The following is a 23,363-nucleotide window of genomic DNA, read 5'->3' as shown; positions in this document are numbered from 1 at the left end:
CCACTGAGGATACGTTCAAGGTGTGGTGACTGAAGAAAGCGGCATCCATCACAAAGGACCCTCACCATCTGGGTCTTGCCCTCTTCCCATTGCTACCATCAGGGAGCAGGTACAGAAGCCTAAAGGCACACATTCAGTGATTCAGGAACAGCTTCTTCCCCTCTGCCATCCGATTTCTGAATGGACATTGAACCCATCAACACTACTTCACTATTCCTTTTTATTTGTTCTATCTATCTATCTTAAAATAAACAATCACTGCTGCATCAAAACAGCAATATTTTTTCAGCCAGTGAGGAGAGGAGCAAGGAGGGGTGCCCCCGGAACTAGCAAAGATGGAAACCTGTGGATGTGGGCAGGAGATAGTTCCGCCTATCAGACCGACTGGCAATGTATGTATGAGGCTGGGTAACCGCGGAAGAAGGAACGCATGGTGTCCGTGGGTACCATGGAGGTGTTCTGGGCACCCACAGGGGGTAAATATCTTTAACAGGGTTGGGAACATCTTAATTTATTTTTCCATTAGTGATTGTGTTATTCAGAATGGGTTTAACATCACCAGCATAGGTTGTAAAATTTGTTGTTTTGCAGCAGCAGTACATTGTAATAAATAATAATTTTAAAACTATAAATTACAATAAAATATGTATATAAAATCAAATTAAACTGATAGTGCAAAAAGATTTAAAAACGCAGTGGGTTCATTGTCCGTTCAGAAATCTGATGGCAGAGGGGATGAAGCTGTACCTGAATGGTTGAGTGTGGGTCTTCAGGCTCCTGTACCTGCTCCCTGATGGTGGCAATGAGAAGAGGACATGTCCTGGGTGGTGGGTGTCTCTGTGATTGTTGTAGAATGTATTTTGTAATGAACATATCTTTGTAAAACCTTCTAGAAGTCAGTGATAATATATCTGATTTTGATTCAGGAGAGGGGGAATGGGACAGGTGTGAGAGTCAACCCGATGGGCCAAAGAGCTTTGTGGTTTTATTATACTTAAACCGCAGGTTGCTAGGTTCTTGATTAGTCAGGGCCTCAAACGTTAACGGGGAGAAGCAGGAGACTGGGGTTCAGAAAGGTAATAAATTAGCCATGATGGAATGGCGGAGCAGACTCGATGGGCTGAATTCTGCTCCTCTGTCCTATGATCTACAAGACCCAGGCCAGACCGGGACCTGGCCGTGTGCCACATAAATGCAAGTCTGCCACTCTACGGTGCACCTACCGTCCTGGCTTTGTTCAGCAGGCTCCGGATGGTGTCCTTGATGCTGTGGCTTCTATCCCTCTGGAAGATGATCTGGGACTCGGAGGGCAGGCAGACAGCTCTCGGGGGTTTGGACCAGCCCAGGTCGAGGAGCGGCGCCTCCGAGTCCGTCTGCACGGGGAAGTACGTGGCCGAGGTCAGCTCCGACACCTCGTCCCCCTCGCAGTAGCTCTGGCGGTTGCCCCTTTCGCGGAGCTCCGCCGTGGGGCTCAGCAGCCTGGCAGCTCCACTCCGGCTGATGTAGTCGATCTCCAACTGGGACAGGAAACCCAGCTCCCTCTCGGCGGCCAGCGTTCGCTGGTAACCCGGGACTCCGGACTCCAACAGCGCGTCCGTGGCCAGTCTGGCCGCTTCGCTGTGACTGAGCTCCAGCGCGGAGCTCTGCCTCCAGGAACATTTCACTTCCTCCAGCCTCTGACACAGTTTGCCCAGCGGTTTGCGGTACGCGGGCTTCTGCAACAAGGTGGCATCACCGGTAGTTTTACCGTTAACGTTCATCGTGGAAACCAGCGGCTCCTGATCCAGGGCTTCCCACCCCGGGGAGACCTTTCACTTCCTCGACAGGTGATCAGTCTGTTACTACCTGTCGGAGCGTCTCCAGAATCCAGCAACTCTACCAATGGCTGTGAGCTGCACCGAGCCCCACCTGCACCTGTTACCCAGGCAGCCAATCACATCTCAAGCACAGCTCCACCGTATCGGGTGCTATGTGAATGCAAGACAACGTCCATACATCCCCCAAAGTTGCCGCACAAGTTGACAGGGTTGTTAAGAAAGCCTTCAGTGCTAGGGATATTGAATTCAAGAGCACAGAGGTAATGTTGCAGCTCTGTAAAAGCCTGTTTAGATCACACTTGGAGTATTGTGTTCAGTTCTGGTGGCCTCATTATGGGAAGGATGTGGAAGCTTCAGAGAGGGTGCAGAGGAGATTGACCAGGATGCTGCCTGGATTAGAGAGCACGTCTTATGAGGACAGGTTGAGTGGGCTAGGGTGTTTCTCTTTTGAACAAAGGAAGATGAAATGTGACATGGAAGAGACGTACATGATGATAAGAGGCATAGACAGAGACATTTCCCCCTAGCCTCCACGAGATGGCCTAATTTTAAGGTGATTGGCGGAATGGAGAGCGGGATGTCGGAGTCAGAGGTCCATTCCTTGCACAGGGAATGATGAGTGGAATGCGTTGCCGGGGTGGTAGTAGAGGCATTTAAGAAACATTTGGATAAGCATATGGTTGGTAGAATCCCAGAGGGCGATGTGGCAGGGAAGGGGTAGATTGATTTTAGTGTAAGTTCAAAGGTCAGCACAACATTGTGGGCCAAAGGGCCTGTACTGAGCTGTAGTGATCTATTTCCTCCTGCACCTATCGTTCTGGATGGTGACCCCTGTGTCTTGACAATGGCTTGCCCAGATCCAGATGGGAATAATTTAGAGAGGGTACAGTTCCAATGCACAGGCACAAAAGAGGTTGGAGAGAATAGTAGACACTTCCCAGGCACGGGCCTCTCCACCACACAGAGCATCTACAAAGGTAGATCATACTGCCTACCATCTCTCTCTGGGGTCCCCTCCTCCTCCCCTTTCTCCTACGGTCCATTCTTCTGTCCTATCAGATTCCATCCTCTCAGCCCTTTACCTTTCCTACCTACCTGCCTCCCTGGCTTCACCTATCACTTTCTAGCTGGTCCTCCTTCTCCCCCCACCATTTTATTCTGGCATTTCCCCCCCTTCATTTCCAGTCCACTAGAAGAGACTTGAACCGAAATGTTGACTGTTTATTCATCTCCATCGATGCTGCCTGACCTGCTGAGTTCCTCCTGCACCCTGTGTGTGTTGCTTTGGATTTTCAGCAGCTGCTGAGTTTCTCCTGTTTGTGATCTACAAGGGGTTTGACCTCAAGAAATATCAAGGATCACTTCCATCTGGGCTGTGACCTTTTCTCACTGCGACCTTTGGACATGAGGTACAGACAGCACCACCAAGACTCACATCACCAAGTTCAGAAGCAGCTCCCAATGACCTGCACAACCCAAACCCAACTTCAGCAACAGTCCACTACTATGGACTTCAAGCTTTTTATCATTCAGCTGTGTACGTGCTTACCACCAAATAATTAGCAAATACTAAGGTGCATTCATGTCACAAGTTAAAAAGTAAACATTACTGGGGCTTCATATGTGATGAGACATGGGTGGTGGCAGGAAGTTCAGTAGTCTCACAGCCTGGGGGAAGAAACTGTTTCCCATCCTGACAGTTCTTGTCCTAATGCTACAGAAACTCCAGCCCAATGGTCAGGGGTCAAGGAGATTGTGGGGTGGATGGGAGGGATCAGTGACAACTGACTTGACCCTGATTCTGTCTTTTTTGCACTATGGTCTTGTTTTTGTTGTTTTTCTCCTCTCTCTTCAGTGTTGAAGAACTGAGGTATAATTTACTTTTGGTGTGTTGTCTGCACCTGCGTGTCTGTGATGTTGCTACATCATTGTATCTGTAACTCACTGTACCCGTGCATATGTCAATAAACTTGACTTAATTCAAAGTTCAATGTAAATGTGTTATCAAAATATGTATATTTTATCATATATTACCCTGTGATTCAATTCCTTGCAGGCATTTACATTAAAAATAAAGAAATACATTAGAATTTATGAAAAATTGTATATGAAGAAAGACTGACAAAAACCTAATGTGCAAAATCAGGAACAGAATTGTGTTTAATATCAATGGCATATGCTGTGAAATTTGTTGTTTTACAGCAGCAGAACAGTACAATACTTAAAATATATTATAAACTACATAAAATATACATAAAAATTAAATAGGTAGTGCAAAAGGAGCAAAATAATGAGGTAGTGTTCATGGGTTCATTGTCTGTTCAGAAATCTGGTCGGTGGACAGGAAGAAGCTGTTGCTCACAACAGTGTTGCTGGGACGAGAGAGCTCGAGTTATTAGGAGATGTTGGATAGTTTGTGACCTCTATTCCTTTGAGCGTAGGAGGCTGAGGAGTGACCTTACAGAAGTTTATAAAATCATGGGGTATATTGATTAGGTGAAAGGTCACAGTCCTTTCCCCTGGGTAGGGGAGTGTAAAGTTACAGGGCAGAGATGTAAAACGAGAGTAGAATGATTTAAAGGGGACATGAGGGGAAATAAAAATTCATCAAGTTATACAGCATGGAAACAGTCCATTTGCCCCAACTCACCTATGTTGCCTAATTGAGTTAGTCCATTTCCATGCATTTGGCCCATCTACCTTTCCTATCTATGGACCCATCACATTGTAATTTTATCCACCTTTGCCACTTCCTCTGGCAGCTCTTTACATAGACTCAATACCCTTTGTGCCAAAGCAGCTTAGCACCCTGATCAACTTTGAGATTCATTTTCTTGTGGCATACTCTATAAATCTATGGAATAATAACCATAACAGAATCAATGGAAGACTGCCCAACTTGGGCATTCAACCAGCGTGCAGAAAACAAATTGTGTAAATACAAAAGACGGAAATAACAATAATAAATAAGTAAGCAATAAGTATTGAGAACATGAGATGAGGTCCTTGAAAATGACTCCATTGGTCGTGGGAACATTTCAATGATTGGGCAGGTGAACTTGAGTGAAGTTATCCCCTCTGGTTCAGGAGCCTGATGGGTTAGGGGTAATACCTGTTCCTGAACTTGGTGATGTGAGTCCTGAGGCTCCCATATCTTCTTCCTGGTGGCAGCAAAGTGAAGAGAGCATGGCCCATGTGGTAGAGGTCTTCTCATCTTCCTTCGCTCCATAGAGAACAGCCTCAGCTAACTCATCCTACCTTCATCGTCTGCCTGCACTTCCTCTGTAATCTTAACTCTTTACGCTGTTATTGTTTTTCCCTTGAATTAGCTCAATGCACTGACATATTGCAAATGTCACTCCAATCTTCAAGAAGGGAGAGAGGCAGAAGAAAGGAAACTATAGGCCAATTACTCTGACCTCAGTGGTTGGGAAGATGTTAGAGTCAATTGTTAAGGTTGTGGTTTCAGGGTTTCCTCAAGGGAAAATCTTGTCTGACAAATTTCTTGGAATTCTTTGAAAAAATAACAAATAGGATAGACAAAAAAGATTGGGTTTATGTTGTGTACTTGGATTTTCAGTAGGCCTGTGACAAGATGCCACACATGAGGTTGCTTAACAAGTTATGAGCCCATGCTATTACAGGAAAGGTTCTAGCATGGATAAAGCAGTGGCTGATTGGCAGGAGGCAAAGAGTGGGAATAAAGGGAACCTTTTCTGGTTGGCTTCCATTGATTAGTGGTATTCCACAGCGGTCAGTGCTGTGACTGATTCTTTTTACATTATATGTCAGTGATTTGGATGATGGAATTGATGGCTTTGTTGTAAAGAAATAAAGGGTAGACTATTTTCTAAATGAAGAGAAAATACAAAAATTTGTGGCACAAAAGGATTTGGGGGTCTTTGTGCAGAATTCCCTAAAGATTCATTTGCAGGTTGAGTCTGTGGTGAGGAAGGCAAATGCAATGTTAGCATTCACTTCAAGAGGACTAGAATATAAAAGCAAGGATGTAATGTTGAGACTTTATAAAGCCCTGGTGAGGCCTCACTTGGAGTATTGTGAGCAGTTTTGGGCCAAAGGATGTGCTGAAACTGGAGAGGGTTCAAATGAGGTTCATGAAAATTATTCCAGGATTAAACAGCTTGTCATTTGAAGACTTGATGATTCTGGGCCTGTATTCACTGGAATTCAGAAGAATGAGGGGTGACCTAATTGAAGACTACTGAATGGTGAAAGGCCTTGATAGAGTGGATGTGATGTTTCCTATGGTGGGAGTATCTAAGACCGGCTGACACAGCCTCAGAATAGAAGGACGAACTTTTAGAACAGAGATGAGAAGGAATTTCTTTAGTTGGAGAGAAGTGAATCTACGGAATTCATTGTCACAGGCAGCTATGGGGTCTAAGTATTGATGTATACTTAAGGCAGAGGTTGATAGATTCTTGATTGGTCAGGGCATGAAGGGATATGGGGGGAAGGCAGGAGATTGGGGCTGAGAGGAAAATTGGATCAGCCATGATGAAATGGTGGAGCAGACTCGATGGGCCAAATGACCTTATTCAGCTCCTCTATCTTATGGTAATGGAATGATCTGTGTGGACTCCATACAAAGTAATGTTCTTCACTGTACATGTGTCAATGATAATCCAATCTACTCTTCATAGAAATCATTGTGAGGCCTTGATTTGGAAACAAGCAACAGATTAGGTCAGTACAGTGGTGCAGAGGGTCGAGCTGCCTCACAACGACAGAGACATGGGTTCAATCCAGACCTTGGGTGCTGTCTGTGTGGAGTCTGCATGCTTCCCCTTACACCCCAAAGACATGTGGATTGATCAGCTATTGACCACTCCAAAATATCCACCAAGCCCCATCTGTAGATGACCAAAATCTCTGAATCATGTTCTTAGTACTATTTATTTATTTATTAATTATTGTTTTGTACTTGCACAGTTTGGGCAACATTTTGCTTTGCTGTCTTCAAGAAGGTTCCAAGAGGCGAGTGGCTTTAAGACCAAGAAGCTTAGAGACTGAGAGCAAGCCCATGATCGAGTCCATTTCTCGCTGAGGAAGATTGAAACATTGAGGTGAGCAGTTTCAAATTCCTGGGTGTTAAGATCTCTAAGGATCTAACCTGATCCCAACATATCAATGCAGTTGTAAAGCAGGCGAGACAGTGACTATACATCATTAGGAGTTTGAAGAGATTTAGTATGTCAACAAATACACTCAAGGACTTCTATAGATGTACCATGGAGAGCATTCTGACAGGCTACATCACTGTCTGGTATGGAGGGGCTACTGCACAGGACCGAAAGAAGCTGCAGAAGGTTGTAAATCTAGTCAGCTCCATCTTGGGTACTAGCCTACAAAGTACCCAGGACATCTTTAGGGAGTGGTGTCTCAGAAAGGCAGCGTCCATTATTAAGGACCTCCAGCACCCAGGGCATGCCCTTTTCTCACTGTTACCATCAGGTAGGAGGTACAGAAGCCTGAAGGCACACACTCAGCGATTCAGGAACAGCTTCTTCCCCTCTGCCATCCGATTCCTAAATGAACATTGAACCCTTGGACACTAACTCACTTTTTAATATATTGCATTTCTGTTTTTTGCCCAATTTTTAATCTATACAATATATGTATACTGTAATTGATTTACTTATTTATTATTATTAATTTATTTTGTTTTTTTCTTCTACATTGTGTATTGCATTGAACTGCTGCTGCTCAGTTAACAAATTTCACATCACATGCCAGTGATTCTGATTCTGAGCCTGTGTTCAGCACGTTTACCACCCTCTCCCTCACTGCTGCCGGAGGAAGGTCTCTCTCTCCTGCAATGCTTTCGAAGGATGGCACTGACGATTGGACTCTTGATTTTGTGTTTTTATATTCTGTTTTCATGTGTGTGTGTGTGTGTGTGTGTGTGTGTGTGTGTGTGTGTGTGTGTGTGTGTGTGTGTGTGTGTGTGTGTGTGTGTGTGTGTGTGTGTGTGTGTGTGTGTGTGTGTGTGTGTGTGTGTGTGTGTGTGTGCGCGTGTGTGTTGGGGGGGAGGGTGTTGTAGATATTTTTCTTTGAATGGCTTCCACGGTTTTCTTTGTTTCATGCCTGTCTGGAGAAGATGAATCTCAGAGTTGTGTACTGCACACACACTTTGATAATAAATGTACTTTGAACTTTGTGTTCTTTTGCACATTGGATGTTTGTCAATCTCTGTGTGTAGTTTTTCATTGATTCTATTGTATTTCTTTGTTCTACTCTGAATCTCAAGGTAGCGTCTGATGACATGTGTACTTAGATAATAAATTTACTTTGAATTGGAAAGAATTGATAGAAGTATAGGGAGGATAAAAGGATTAGGTCGGCACAGTGGGCTGAATTCCTTTTTACTGTGCTGAAGCTCTCTATGACCATCAGATACACACAATTCCTAAACATTTCATGTTGGCTGAGTGATTGTCTATTTTCCTTTGTTAAATTTAGCTCCAGCCAAAGTCAAGTTTATGCATAGTTGCAAAGAAAAGCTTTCTTTCAAGTAAATTGTGGGCATGTTATGTTGGCGCTGGAAGTGTGGCGACACTTGTGGGCTGCCCCCAGCACATCCTTGGACTGTGTTATTTGCTGGTGCAAATGATACATTTCAATGTTTCAACATACACGAGAAATAAACGTTAAAATATCATTACTCATAGCAGCATCACACGCATATAGCACCATATAAGGAACAATCACAAATCTTGAATTAAATACCAATTCTGAAATCTTTACCAGAAGAACACAACATGAACACAAAAGTCCATTTGCTGTGCAAAGTGATCAGAGCGGTCAATAGCGTTGCTGAACTGTGATTAGGGTTCTTGAGATGAATGGTTGAAGTTATTCTTACCTGGTGGTGTGGGGTTTTAGGCTTTGGTTCCTCCTGCCCCTTTTAAGTACGCCAGGAGTTAACTAGCCATTTGAAGCCCCGTGTACCTGAACGCTTGTTTTCATCAGTGTTTAGGCCTTTCAGAACACTAAAAGCTATTTGGCTATAAGGTGGCTCACTGGCGTCCTCTAGTGCCAGAAACGGAGTAATGCTGGCTGATTTACCAAGGCAGCGCCAAGTGCAGAGTCCATGGAGGGGAGGCTAGCTCCTGTGATGAGCTGCGCTATGACCCCAACTCAGCAGTTTCTTGTGACCGGCAGAGCAGTTACCATACCAAATGTCATAACCCACACCCAGTGTTAGTGAAAGCAAACTTCATTTGCAGTTTACCAAACATGTCCAATGATGAAATTCATGCAACAGATGTTGTGCAGACTAAATCACTGGGTATATTTAAGGCAGAGTTTTATTTATCAGGTCATGAAGGGATATGAGGAGAAGCCAGGAGAACAGGGTTAAGGGGGATAATAAATCACCCATGATGGAATGGCGGAGCACTCAGGCCTAATTCTGCTACTATGTCTTATGACTACTTTGTTCTGCTTGCTCAGATCCTGCCCTTCTAGAGCAGCACAATTTCTGGGACAGCTCATCCTTCTGGAGAACCTAGACATGAGTAAATCATATTCATATTCTCCTCTAGCTGGGGATCCAAGTCCAAAACTCCCCGAAAATGGCTGCAGAAGTTGAGAGGGTGGTAAAGAGGGCAATAAGGCATACTGCATAATGATATGAAGACTGGTGGATTGCAGATAGCGTGGAATACGGCAAAGGATATAGTGAGATGCGGCACGGGGAGGAAAATGCCAGATGGAGTTTAATCTGACCAGACATGAGTTTGGGAAATCAAATGTTGGTGGCAAAACCCATCAAGAGAGGGATCATGGAGTGCAAGCTCATAGCTCCCTGAAAGTGGCTGCACAAGTCAACGGGTAGTTAAGAAGGCAATGGCATGTTTGCATTTATTAGTCAAGGCACCGAGTTCAAGAATGAAGTTATGCTGCAGTTAAATAAAACTGATGAGACCGTATCTTGAGCATTGCATTCAATTCTGGTCGCTCTTTTTTAGGAAGGATGTGGAGGCTTTGGAGAGGATGCAGAAGGGGTTTACCAAGAAGCTGCCTGAATTAGAAGGTATGAGAGGTTGGATAAATGTGGGTTGTTCTCTCTGAAGTGACATCTGATAGAAGTTTATAAGATTATGAGAGGAACAGACAGAGTAGATATTCATTGTTTTCTCCCCCCAGGGTTGAAATGTCTATTACCTGAAGGCACGTATTTAAGGTGAGAGGGGGCAAGTTCAATAAAATAGATGTGCAGGATAGGGTGGTGGAGCAGGCAACTATGACAGAGATGTTCAACAGTCTCTTTGATAGGCACACGAATCTGCAGGGAATGGAAAGACTGGACATTGCGTAGACAGAAGGGATTAGTTTATCTGGGCATTCAGCATTGTAGACTGAAGGGCCTGTTCCTGTTCTATCTCCAAATATCAAGATATTAAGTGTAATTAAAACATAAAAACAATAAGCAAAATAATGCAGAATTACAGCAGGAGATAAAAAAGGCATGTCAGAAGGGCAATGTCATGATCATCGTTGGGGATTTTAACATGAAAGTGGATTGGGAAAACCAGGTCAGAACTGGACTTCAAGAGAGAGAATTTGTAGAATGTCTAAGGGTTGTCTTTTTAGAACAGCTTGTTATTGAACCCACTAGGTGATCGGCTGTGCTGGATTGGGTGTTCTGCAATGATCCGGAGGTGATAAGAGAGCTTAAGGTTTAGGAACCCTTAGGGAACAGTGATCACAGTATGATCAAGTTCACTTTGAAATTTGAGAAGGAGAAACTTAATTCCAATGTGTCGGTATGAATAAAGGAAATTACAATGGCATGAGAGGGGAACTGGCCAAGGTGGACCGGAAAGGGACACTAACAGGAAGGACAGTAGAGCAGCAATGGCTGGAGTTTCTGTGAAAAATGAGGGAAGTGCAAGACAGATACATTCCAAAGAAGACATTTTCAAAGGGAAGAAGGACACTACCCTGGCTGACAAGTGAAGTAAGAGCCAAAGTAAAAGCAAAAGAAAGGGCATACAAGGAAGCCAGAGCTAGTGGAAGATAGAGGATTGGGAAGCTTATAAAAACTTGCAGAAAGAAACTAAGGTCATTAGGAAGGAAAAGATGAATGATGAAAAGAAGCTGGCAACTAATATCGAAGAAGATACTAAAAGTTTTTTTCAAGTATATAAAGGGTAAAAGAGAGTTGAGGATGGATATAGGACCAATAGAAAATAACACTGGAGATATTGTAATGAGAGACACATAGTTGGCATAGGAACTGAATGTGTATTTTACATCAGTCTTCACAATGGAAGACATTTGCAGTATACTGGACATTCAAGAGTGTCAGGGAAGTGAAGTTTGTGCAGTGAAAATTATGACTGAGAAGGTGCTCAGGAAGCTTAATGGTCTGAGGTGGATAAATCTGAACCTGATGGAATGCACCCTTGAGTTCTTAAGGAAGTAGCTGGAGAGATTGTGGAGGCATTAACAATGATCTGTCAAGAATCGATAGATTCTGGCATTGTACTGGATGACTGGAAAACTGTAAATGTTACTTTGCTATTTAAGAAGGGTGGGAGGCAGTAGAAAAGAAACTATAGACCATCTAGCTTGACACTAGTGGTTGGGAAATTATTGGAATCAATTGTTAGGGACGAGATTAGTTGTCGTGGCTATTCTTCAAGATCGAAGATGATTGTCTTCGTTCCGTTGATCAAAGATGTAGCCCACAGAGCGAAGACGCCTGTGCGTGTATTTGTTTAATGTGTACTTGATGTTGCACTCCAAGAAGCACACGATACTTCACAAATCAACCGATTCCAATGGCATGGAAACCACAATGATTGGAGCTGACGGATTTGTTGCAGTCTTCATCCACTTTCACAGCTGTTGAGTTTGAAGTAACTTTCCACTGCTGAGGTCTTGGTTGGATGGTCCTTTGTCAGGGACCTCACCCTCGACCATATCGCCTTGGGTGACCCTACCAGGAGCATAACTCCAGGCGGCATCGTTCTCGAGATCTCCATAAACTTCTCCACCATGACAAGGTGGCAATCCATGGAGAAGAGGGATGAGATTACGGAGTACCTGGAGGCACGACAAGATAGGCCAAAGCCAGCATGGTTTCCTGAAAGAAAAATTCTGCTTGACAAACCTACTGCAATTCTTTTAGGAAATTACAAGCAGGTTAGCAAAGGAGATGCAGCAGATGTGGTGTACTTGGATTTTCAGAAGGTGCTGCACATGAGGCTGCTTAGCAAGATAAGAGCCCATGGAATTACAGGGAAGTTACTAGCATGGCTGGAGCGTTGGCTGATCAGTAGAAAACAGAATGTGTAAATAAAGGGATACTATTTTGGCTGGCTGCTGGTTACCAGTGGAGTTCCACAAGGGTCAGTGTTGGGACTGCTGCTTTTTATGATGTATGTCAATGATTTGGACTATGGGATCAATGGATTTGAGGCTAAATTTACTGATACAAAGATAGGTGGAGGAGCAAGAAGTGTTGAGGAAACAGAGAGCCTATAGACAGACTTGGATAGTTTAGGGGAACGGGCGAAGAAGTGGCAAATGAAATACAATGTGGGAAAGTGTATGGTCATGCACTTTGGTGGAAGAAATAAATGAGCAGACTATTATTTAGATGGGGAGAGAAATCAAAATGCAGAGATGCAAAGGGACTTGGAGACCTTGTGCAAGATACCCCAAGGCTAATCTCCGGGTTGAGTTGGTTGTGAAGAAGGCGAATGCAATGTTGGCATTCACTTCTAGAGGTATAGAATATAAGAGCAGGGATGTGATGTTGAGGCTCTATAAGGCACTTGTGAGACCACACTTGGAGTATTGTGTGCAATTTTGGGCTCATTATTTTAGAAACAATACACTGACAATGGAGATGGTTCAGGGAAGATTCACGAGAATGATTTCAGGAATGGAAGGATTACCACATAAGGAATGTCTGGCAACTCTTAGGCTGTATTCCCTAGAGTTCAGGAGAATGAGGGGAGATCTCATAGAAACATTCCAAATGTTAAAAGGCCTGATCAGATTAGATATGGCAAAGTTATTACCCATGGTAGGGGAGACCAGGACAAGAGGGCACGACTTCAAGATTGAAGGATGACCATTTAGAACAGAGATGTGGAGAAATTACTTTAGTCAGAGGGTGGTAAATCTATGGAATTTGTTGCCACAAGTGGCTGTGGAGGCCAAGTCATTGGGTGCATTTAAGGCAGAGATAGATAGGTTCTTGATTAACCAGGGCATCCAAGGGTATGGGGAGAAGGCAGGGGAGTGGGGATGACTGGAAGAATTGGATCAGCCCATGATTGAATAGTGGAGCAGACTCGATGGGCCAAATGGCCTACTTTGGCTCCTATCTCATGGTCTTATAAGTACAGCTCTGCCCATCAAGGACATCCATAAGAAGAAATGCCTCAGGAAGCTGAAAACATCATCAGGGACCCCACCATTGGGACCATTCCTTCTTCTTGATGATGCCATCAGGCAGGAATTACTTGAGCCTGAACACACACCTCAAGGTTCAATAGGAACCTCCTCCCCACTGCCTTCAGGTTTTTGAACAAACCTGAAAAACCCTAACACTACCTTGGACAGTCTATTTTTTCTCTCTCACTCTTGTACTACTATCATTGCACATGTGCACATTATGTATAAGTTATGCTAGTTCATGTTTGTCCTCATCTTACGTAACACACTGTGGTGCTCATTTTCATGACATGTGTAGCCTGTGTAGTTGGTAGTGTGTTCGCTTGAGTTGAGTATGATATTCTCCTATAGGGCTATTCCCTTAATGGAGAACGCCTGTGTGTGACTTTGTTTCACATGGGGAGGCAGATGCATAGGCAGTCACCACACAGTCCTTGCCAGATTGGGTTCAAGGTCCAGTGCCATGGAATGCAAGTTGACTGGGGACCTTTCACTGCTGTTGTGATGTCATTATCTTCGTTGAGGTCTTGGTTAAACTGCTCTTTATCTGGGATCCCCCCCTCCCTTCACCTCACCACCAGGGGTGACCCTACCAGGAGCTAAGATCCAGACAGCATCACTCTTGGGATCGAACTCACAAGCCTCTCCATGACAAGGTGACGATCCTCAGAGAAAATACCCAGTGTACGTGTGCCTATAACAACATCGTCAGGGGCACACCCTCTCCACCATCAGAGTTCTGAATGTCCATGAACCCATAAACACTACCTCTTTATTCCTTTTTTTCTTTTTTAGTTACTTGTTTTAATTTTTAGTAATTTTATGCCCTTGCACTCTAGAAAACTTCATATAAAACTGTGGTAATAAACCTGATTTTAAACTTGAACTTGATTGGAATACATTGTACTAACATTCACAATCTGTATAGTATACAGCTTTGGTGATCTACTGTGGCAATGGTTAAGGAGTAGCCATTGGCAGCAACCCACTGCTGTTTCAAAAGGGGCACCGGGACCTATTATATCCTCAGACAAAGCAGAGGGGATGCATCCAACAATCAGTCTTTCCAAGAGACACAGTACTCCGTAGCCTGTTCTCCTTCCTTCCCTCTTCTTTTCCAGTCCTGATGGAGGGTCTCAGCCTGAAACGTCGAGTCTTCATTCTTCTCCAAAAATACTGCCCGACCTGCCGAGTTCCTCCAGCATTTTGTGTGTGTTACTCTCTAGGACTGTAGTAGGGTAGTGGCTAGCATAATGTTTTACAGTGACGGCTGTAAAGTTGGGGGTTCAATTTCTACTGCTGTCCATCAGGAGCTTGTATGTGACCATGTGACCATGTGGATTTCCTTCGGGTGCTCCAGCTTCCTGCCACATTCCAAAGACGGGTTAGGATCAGCAAGTTGTGGGTGCTAGAAGCGTGCTGACACTTGTGGTCTGCCTCAAATACATCCTCGCATCAAACATGGATGTGTTCTGATGTGACAACTAAAGCTAATTTTTAATCTCCAATCTCTTGTGAGGATCTCAGATTCTCAAACTTGTGCTCATAAGAGAGCTTTACCTCTGAGCTGTGAGTGAGAGAGGTACACAATAGGAAACTACTCAAAGTACACACTTTATTCTTCCTTCAAGTACATTTTTTTGCCACCAAAACTGACAAATAATCTACTTTTCCTGCTGAGAACAGTTATTGTTAAATCTTTCATTCTGAACCACACCACTAGTGAGTGGAGTGCAGGGGCTGTGGTGCAGACGATAATGCTCACAGGTAAGTTAATTACCACAGGACACATTACGACCTGCATAGCAACTAAATGAAATATTACCTGATACAGTGCAATAATGAAACCCCACTGCACTGGGAAACAAGCTGACTGAACCTTTTCAGTACAAACTGAAGGAACTTGATAGAAACGGACTTTTATATTGTTACATAAAAAGCCCTGATTTTCAGGCTCAGAAACCACACCAAGGAAGAGAACTGGCAGCCTCCTGCTCTCCACTCGAGATACAAGTAGACACTGTTGTGTTGCCAGGCCAGTGCTTTCCTGTATCGTCATTTGCAGTCTGAATCTTTCTTCACCAGGATTCCAACTTAGTAGAGAACTCAGTCTCTCAGCAAGAGTGCACAAGTGTAACGGGGGAAGGAATGGTGGGGCAGCAGTGATGAGATCCCAGTGAATTCAAAACGAGAGTTCCTGATACTTGCAATCCAAGTTATTCAATTACTGAGAAGTCCGTCCCAAGTTTTTTATTTCAAGAACAAAAATAAACTCTCCCAACTGTGAAAGGAGGAGGGTTGAGCGTGGAGCTAGCAACCCCATCCAGTAAAAACCCAGAGCTACAGAAACAGGAGCTCCAAAGACCTCATCCCTGGGAGGGGACGGATCTTTGCCTGAAGGCATATAGAGTTAGGTGGTGAAACCAGAAGCCACAAGGACAGAGGACTCTGGCGAGCTGCTGCTGGCAGTCTATGTCCCAGTAGGTATGATGGGCTGAAGAAGAAGAAATATGAACTCTCCCGGGAGAAGCTGAGCTGAGGGTGAGAGGGCACATGGGACACTCACAGCCTTCAGCCCCCATAATGACTTTGGCTACCAATCCTGCTCTCTAAGAAAAAAAATGTTTTGCTTTTATGCAGACCCATTCTACACCACTTTTCAGCCAAGTTTGACGTAACTAGTTTGTGTGCAGAGGAAACTTTGGTTTTTTATTGAAACACAGTGTACTTCTCATACGCAGCACCCTGCTTTACAGTTTGTTCTTACGATTTAGGATTTTATTGAGGCTTTCCAGTCTAAAATAAAGACAACAGGTCAGTTTACGAGCTTTGTTCAACAGCAGCATTTTGCACCAGCAATGTGTGCCTCATTTTCTGCTCACCTTGCCTGCACACCACACTTTTCTACAGTGCGTTTGAACCTTGGGCTCATTTAGCTTAAAAGAGGCCCCATCGTTAGATAACCGACAGAAAGGATTAATCATGAGATTTCAGCTCAATCAGTTCCCACATTGCCTGAAACACAAGATACATCTTCTCCTTTTAAACCGTGTCTGCTAGGTCACCCAGAGTCCAGCTTTAGCCTGGTTCGGCTTGGATCAAGGCTTTGAGAAAGATCCCTTGAGTGAACCGGGAAACGATGCAGGGTAGGAGCACTACCCTGTCTCACCCACTCCAAGACGGGGACATTTCAGGTAGGGGACAAAGAACCCAGGATTAGAATCTGAACCAGTGGATTGGGTTGGGGGCAGGGGAAAAACCCAGGAATAAATACAAATCTTTTTGAAACTGGATTGAGAAATGGAGTTGGCTTAGTACAGGTTACGATTGTCACTGAGCGCTTAGGTGCCTGACGGGAAGGCACACTTGAGTCAGAGGCCCTCGTCGTTGTAGGCAGGTGGGTCTGGTTTCAGGATACTCTGGGGGTTGTCCTCGAGCAGAGGCCTCCACTTCACCTCCCCGGTCAGCAGCAGGTCCTCTCCATTCATCGAGTCCAGGTACTGGATCTGAGGAGGGAGAGCAGGTTAGTCACACTGACAGAATCAGAATTAGGTTTTTATTACTATTTATCGACAGTGGTTTACAGTGGGAGGCCATAAGACACAGAATCAGGCCATTCAGCCCATCAAGTACTTACATCATTCCATTTTGACTTATTTATTATCCCCCTCAGCTCCATTCTCTTGCCTTCTCCCTTACTAATCAAGAACCTATCAACCTCTGCTTTAAATATACCCAATGATTTGGTCTCCCCACAGTCACCTCTAGCAAAGAATCGCACAGATTCACCACCCTCTGGCTGAGAGAGGTAAAATGTAGAGAAGATGTGCCAGAGGAAGACACAAAGAAGGGTACAATTACAGCGTTTAACATACATTTAGAAAGGTGCATGAACAGGAAAGGATGAGAAGGATATGTTTAAAATGTGTGGGATTGGACAGCAGCATAGCAGTTAGTGGAATGTTTTAGTATGTCTGTGATTGGGGTTCAATTCCTTCTGCTGTCTGTCAGCATAAGAACAGGCCCTTTGGCCCACAATGTTGTGCCAAACCAAATAAACTAATCACCAAATGGCCAGAAAACTAATCCCCTCTGCATACACAATGTGCATATCCTTCCATTTTCCTCACATTCACGTGCCTAGCTGAACATTTCTTAAAGAGTCCTTAATGTACCAGCCTTCACCACCTCGCCTGGTAGCACATTCCTGGCACCCACCACTCTCTGAGTAAAAAAAAATCTCTCCTACCCCTCCCTCCTTTACTTTAGTATTTGTCTTCTTTGCACAATGGTTGCTTGTCATTGATTCAACTGTGTTTCTTTGTATCTGCTCTGTATGACAACAAGAAAATGAATCTCAGGGTTATATATGATGACATATATGTACTTCGTTAATAAGTTTACCTTGAACTTTGAACTGTGATACCATAATCCACATTCTGTTTTCTTTCTATATCTCAATGTACTGATGTATGGAAAGATCTGTCTGGATGGCATGCAAAACAAACTTTTTCTCTGTTATAGAGTCAAATAGTATGGAAACAAGTCCTTCAGCCATCTAAGCTAGTCCCATTTGCCCATGTTTGGCCCATATCCCTTTAAACCAGAGAATCCCGATCTTTTATTATGCATGGACAAATATATTTCAGCAAGTTGGGAATCTCTGCTCAAAGCTTTTCCTATCTATCTACTTGTCCAAGTACCCTTTAAATGTCGATAATGTACCAGGCCTCAACCTCTCTCATGGTAACTCCGTATACGTGACAATGGTAAAACAACACCAACCCACAGGTGCATCATGGGAGAAAGGGTGGATTATATTGGCTTCATTTCTCCATTTATATTGGCTCGATTAGACAGCATGTCTCATGAGGAAACGATGAGCGAGCTTGGGAGCAAAGAAGGATAAGAGGTGACTTGATAAGAGGTGTACAAGATGAAAAGGAGCATAGATTGGGTGGACAGCCAGCTCCTTTTACTCGAAGTGGAAATAGCCAATAGGAGTGGTCATGGATTTAAGGTGACTGGAGGAACGTATAGGAGGAATATCAGAGAGTGATGGAAGTGTGGATAGCGGTAGAGGCAGATAAAATAGGAAAATTTAAGGGACTCTTAAACAGGCACATTGATGATAGAAAAGTAGAGGGCTTTGTAGGAGGGAATGGTTAGATTGATTTAGGAGTTGGTTAAAAGGTGGGCACAACATTGTGGGCTAAAGGGCGTGTACAAACTGCTCTATGCCCTTCGATCATTCTTGGTGTCAGACAGAGGATAAACATTTGTACCAAATGGCCCATTTCTCTGGTTTAAGTTTGTTGTAACTGCCTGAATCTTGGGGGGGGGGGGGGGGGGGAGGTGGGTGAAGGGTAGAATTCTACGAACAAGGCTAAACACAATTATCACCAGGCCTTAAATAACAAAATTCGGTAGTGAATCGTCCGTACAGGCCAGAGCACACTTTACAACCTGGATCTGAACTGCAGCAGAGATATAGAAATGTATGTGTGGAAGTTGCAGCAAGGAAAGAGTTAAAAATGGTGCGCTAACAGAACAGAGCACACACACACTCTGTGTGTCGAAATTCACTCAGTCAGCAGTCAAGATGATGAACTGACAGAGACAGTGTGCAGACACAGTGCAGTCACCCAGGCTGAACACGGCCCTTGAAAGCCTAACTCTCCTTTGTACAGCCTTTGAACCAAGGTCACCAGGCATACCAAGACAAGATAAAGATGCAAACAAAGGGTTCTCAGGTAATACTTCCTATTGGACAGGTATCTTACTAATTCTCAAGTATTACTGGCCTTTAACACTTAGATTTAATTTACTATTAATAGCGAAATAAGTACTATGATTGGTACTTCAATATGCAAATAATGGGATTCAGAAATACACAAGGTTTTTATTGGTTCAATATCTGTCTGCAACTGTCAATAGAAACATTAATTCTTTTGTTCAAACTTCAGAATAGTTAGGTGATAGGGGCAGAACGCATGACCGGCAACAGCCTACCTGCCATCAAGGACACATATACAGAAAGGTGCTGGAAAAGGGGCAGTAACATTATGAAGGATCCCACTGTGCTCATGGACTGTTTGTCCCACTCCCATTGGGGAGGAGGCTACGTAGCATCCACGCCAGGACCACCAGACAGTTATTTCCCCAAGCAGTAAGGCTGATCAACACCTCCGCCCACACGAACCCACCACTGTCAGGAAATGAGGCGGAGGCTCGACCCACAAGCAGAGCAGTGGAGATGATCGATCAGTAAACAATATTTACTAATAAACTGCAAAATAATGAGCCACGAGGGGCCATAAAAGAAGAAGGGAAAGATATTTAACATGACAAGGCAACAAGGTAACTGGAGACGAGAAGCAACTGGTTGAGGTTGGCTGGCTCGATGGGTGAACAAGGACTGTGGATGAGAGCAGGGTTTCAATAGGCTGCAGGTGACTCCAGTTAGGTGGGTGGAGACTAGAAGGTGGCTGCCTGAGCAGGCTTGACAACCACCACTACTTTATCATTTCCTGTCAGTCTCCTTACGTACAGACACTCCTGTGCCTAGCACCACTTTATGGACATACAATCAATCTAGGTACATAAGATACATTTATTGTGTTCTTTATGTACTGCATTTATTTTGTGCTGCACCAGATCTGGAGTAGCAATTACAGTCGGCCCTCCTTATCTGCAGATTCCGCATGCGCGGATTCAACCAACCTTGTATCGGGAAAACCCGGAAGTTCTCTCTCCAGCACTTGTTGCTTGAGCATGTACAGACTATTTTTTCTTGTCATTATTCCCTAAACAATACAGTATAGCAACTATTTACATAGCATTTACATTGTATAAGGTATTATAAGTAATCTAGAAATGACTTAAAAGTACAAGCAGTCCCCAGGTTATGAATGAGTTCCATTCCTGAGTCTGTCTTTAAGTCGGATTTGAAGTTGGAACAGGTACATCCGGTATTATTTAGCATCAGTTAGTCAAACATTCTTCTTAGTATTTAGTACATATTTTACCTTTCTATGCATCTAAAACACTTAAGAAACATACGTATTTCAATAATTTAACCACTGCGTTGCTTAGTAATAATTGTAGCTTTCATCGGGGCAGGGCCTTTCACATGCTCCATTAAAATTGTTCCGATCGTTGACCGACTGTAGCCTAACGCTTTTCCAATGACCGATGGCGTTTCACCTCTTTCCGATCGCGTTATTACTTCCACCTTATTTTCAATCGCGATCGTGATTATTTTCATGAACAGAAACACTGCGGATTCAGAGCTGCGTCGCCAGGTCCTAATGTCCACCGCATGGAGACATGTTAAATAAAGTCCGGGATTCCGCTGGGTCCTAAAGACCACCGCACTGATACATGTTAAATAAGGGACTTGAGCATCTGCGAATTTTGGTATCCGCGGGGGGCCCTGGAACCAAACCCCCGTGGATAAGGAGGGCCGACTGTATTTCGTTCTCCTTTAAACTTGTGTACTGAGAATGACATTAAACAATCTTGAATCTTGTGCATGAGTAAACAAAGTGTGATTGACGAACAAGTGCAAGTCGTCAGAGTCCAGTTAAGTGATGACACCAGATGCACCAGGTTACTGCAATCCACTACACTATGGTTGGAAGGGGTTAATACAGGGGGGAGTTTGCTTCAGTTTTGATTGACACTGTGGAAAAAGATGAGAGGAAAAAAATGTTGGCAGTAAGGAGAGGTGAAAGATGGACACTGGCATCAGAGTTGAGTTCTGTATAAATGTGCAATTCCCCAGCTTCGCTGAGTGACCTTGCCTGACTCGATGAAACCCTTCCAACACTGTACGACAGGCTGAAAGATGGGAATTCAGTTAATTGTCCACTTCCTGATTTCAAACAAGCCCTGAATGTACGATTACTGGCCCCAACACCTGATGTTTGTGTATTGGAAAGGAAAGTTCTCAGAAGATTTGACTGCATCAGTCACAACTCTCACATTTTCTGCAGTCATGAACACAACTGGCTATCTGTTCAGTGACAGGATTTAGAGTGGCCAAACCCCTAATACTTCCAGAAATGTTTATTCTTTCCTGTCGGGATTCCAGGTAACCTCAAGGACGAAATGCAGCAGATGTTCATGCCTTGCATCAAGAGCCCTCAGCAGGGAGTTTTCTTTGAGGAAGGGAGAAAGAGAGTGGAGCTAGTAGGGTTACTGATATTCCAACAGCATTGCCCATAAGTACTTGTGAGCACATCCTCATTCATGCTTCTGATCCCCAGAGTTGTGCTGGAACATCAGAGCATTTGTTGCTTTTTACAGTTCAGAACAAAGAACATTACAGCACAGTACAGGCCCTTCAGCCCACAATGTTGTGCCAAACTTTAACCTAACCCTTCCCTCCTACGTAGCCCTCTAGTTTTCTATCATCCATGTGTCTGAGTTTCTTAAATGTTCCTAATGTATCTGCCTCTACCACTACCCATAGCATTGTGTTCCACGTGCCCACCACTCTTGTATAAAAAAAACTACTTTTGACAATCCTCATACTTTCCTCCAATCACCTTAGCTTTATGCCCTCTTGTATTAGTCATTTCTATCTTGGGAAAAAGAAGCTGGCTGTCTACTTTATCTATGCCTCTTAAATGCTCCCAATGTATCTGCCTTCTGGCAGGGCATTCCCCTCACCCACCTCTATCTCTGCGTTAAAAAAACCTCCCTGTGAATCCCTCCTATACTTTCTTCCACTCACCTTCACTTTAAGTTTACGACCCCTTGTACTGGCCTTTTTCGCCCTTGGTTAAAGTCTTTGGCTGTCCACTCGATCCAAGCCCCTTATTATCCAGTACACCTCTATCAGGTCACATCTTCCATCCATTTTCACTCCAGTTCATCTGGTCTGGGTGACTTACGTACCTTTAGGTCTTTCAGATTTTTGAATACTTTCTGTCTTGTAACAGTAACTGCACCCACTTCTCTTCCTTCACACATTACAACATCAGGCATACTGCTAGTGTCTTCCACAGTGAAGACTGATGCAAAATACTAATTTAGTTCATTTGCCATCTCCTTGTCCCCTGTTATTATTTCTCCTGCCTGATTTTCTAGTGGTCCTCTATCCACTCTCATTTCTCTTTTACTTTTAACATACTTGAAAGAACTTTTACTATCCACTTTGATATTATTTGCTAGCTTGCTTTCATATTTCATCTTTTCCCTTCTAATGATTTTTTTAGCTGGTCTCTGTAGGTTTTAAAAAACTTCCCAAACCTTTATCTTCATTTTTGCTTTGTTGTATGCCCTTTCTTTTGCTTTTACAATAGCTTTGACTTCCCTTGTCAGCCATGGTTCTACTATTTTACCATTTGAGTATTTCTTCATTTTTGGAATACACATGTCCTGCATCTTCCTCATTTTCCCCAGAAACACAAGCCATTTCTGCTCTGATGACATCCCTGCCAGCAGCTCCTTCCAGTTTACTTTGGCCAGCTCCTCTCTCATAGCACTGTAATTTCCCTTACTCCACTGAAATACTGCTACATCAGACTTCACTTTCTCCCTCAAATTTCAAGTTGAACACAATCATTTTGTGATCACTGGTTCCTAAGGGTTCTTTTATCTTAAGCTCCCTAATCGTCTCCGATTCATTATATAACACCCAATCCAGTATAGCTGATCCCCTAGTAGGCTCAACAACAAACTGCTCTAAAGAGCTATCTCTTAGGCACTCAACAAACTCACTCTCTTGACTAGCAGAGCCACACCACCCCCTCTGCCTACCTTCCTATCCCTCCGATACAACGTGTACCTTGGACATTCAGCTCCCAACTACAACCATCCTTCAGCCATGATTCAGTGATGGCCACAACATCATACCTGGCAATCTGTAATAGTGCAAAAAGATCATCCACCTTATTTCTTATGCTATGCACTTTTTAGATACAACACTTTGAGTACCATATTTGCTATCCTTTCTGATTCTGCATCCCTAATGATTTGATACTCAGCCTGTTGGCTGCAACCAAGTCCCATCATCTATCTGCCCTTCCTGACAATCTGACTGCACGTTATCTTTACTTTTTTTTTACTATCCGTCCCATCCTGAGACCCTTCACTCCG

At 43.7% G+C, this 23,363-nt stretch overlaps 2 protein-coding genes across 3 annotated transcripts in view; both read right to left on the bottom strand.

Annotated features, from left to right (window-relative positions):
- The window catches only part of fam83c (family with sequence similarity 83 member C), a 48,949-nt gene extending 47,087 nt beyond the window's left edge, over positions 1-1,862 (bottom strand). Inside the window, exon 1 of the mRNA XM_073062173.1 lies at positions 1,224-1,862. Coding sequence (XP_072918274.1) covers positions 1,224-1,760 — 537 coding nt within the window. The 5' untranslated portion in view covers positions 1,761-1,862. The remainder of the gene's footprint in view (positions 1-1,223) is intronic.
- Positions 1,863-14,854: 12,992 nt separating this feature from the next.
- uqcc1 (ubiquinol-cytochrome c reductase complex assembly factor 1) overlaps positions 14,855-23,363 on the bottom strand; it is a 170,632-nt gene continuing 162,123 nt past the window's right edge. For both annotated transcript variants that reach the window (XM_073062171.1, XM_073062172.1), the window contains exon 9: positions 14,855-16,762. In XM_073062171.1, the coding sequence (XP_072918272.1) occupies positions 16,628-16,762 (135 nt within the window). In that variant the 3' untranslated portion in view covers positions 14,855-16,627. The remainder of the gene's footprint in view (positions 16,763-23,363) is intronic.

Source organism: Hemitrygon akajei, chromosome 11, assembly GCF_048418815.1.
Source record: "Hemitrygon akajei chromosome 11, sHemAka1.3, whole genome shotgun sequence".
NCBI classification, from domain to species: Eukaryota; Metazoa; Chordata; class Chondrichthyes; order Myliobatiformes; family Dasyatidae; genus Hemitrygon; species Hemitrygon akajei.
Note: the sequence above shows the minus strand (reverse complement) of the source record. Positions and strands in the feature narration are given on the sequence as shown.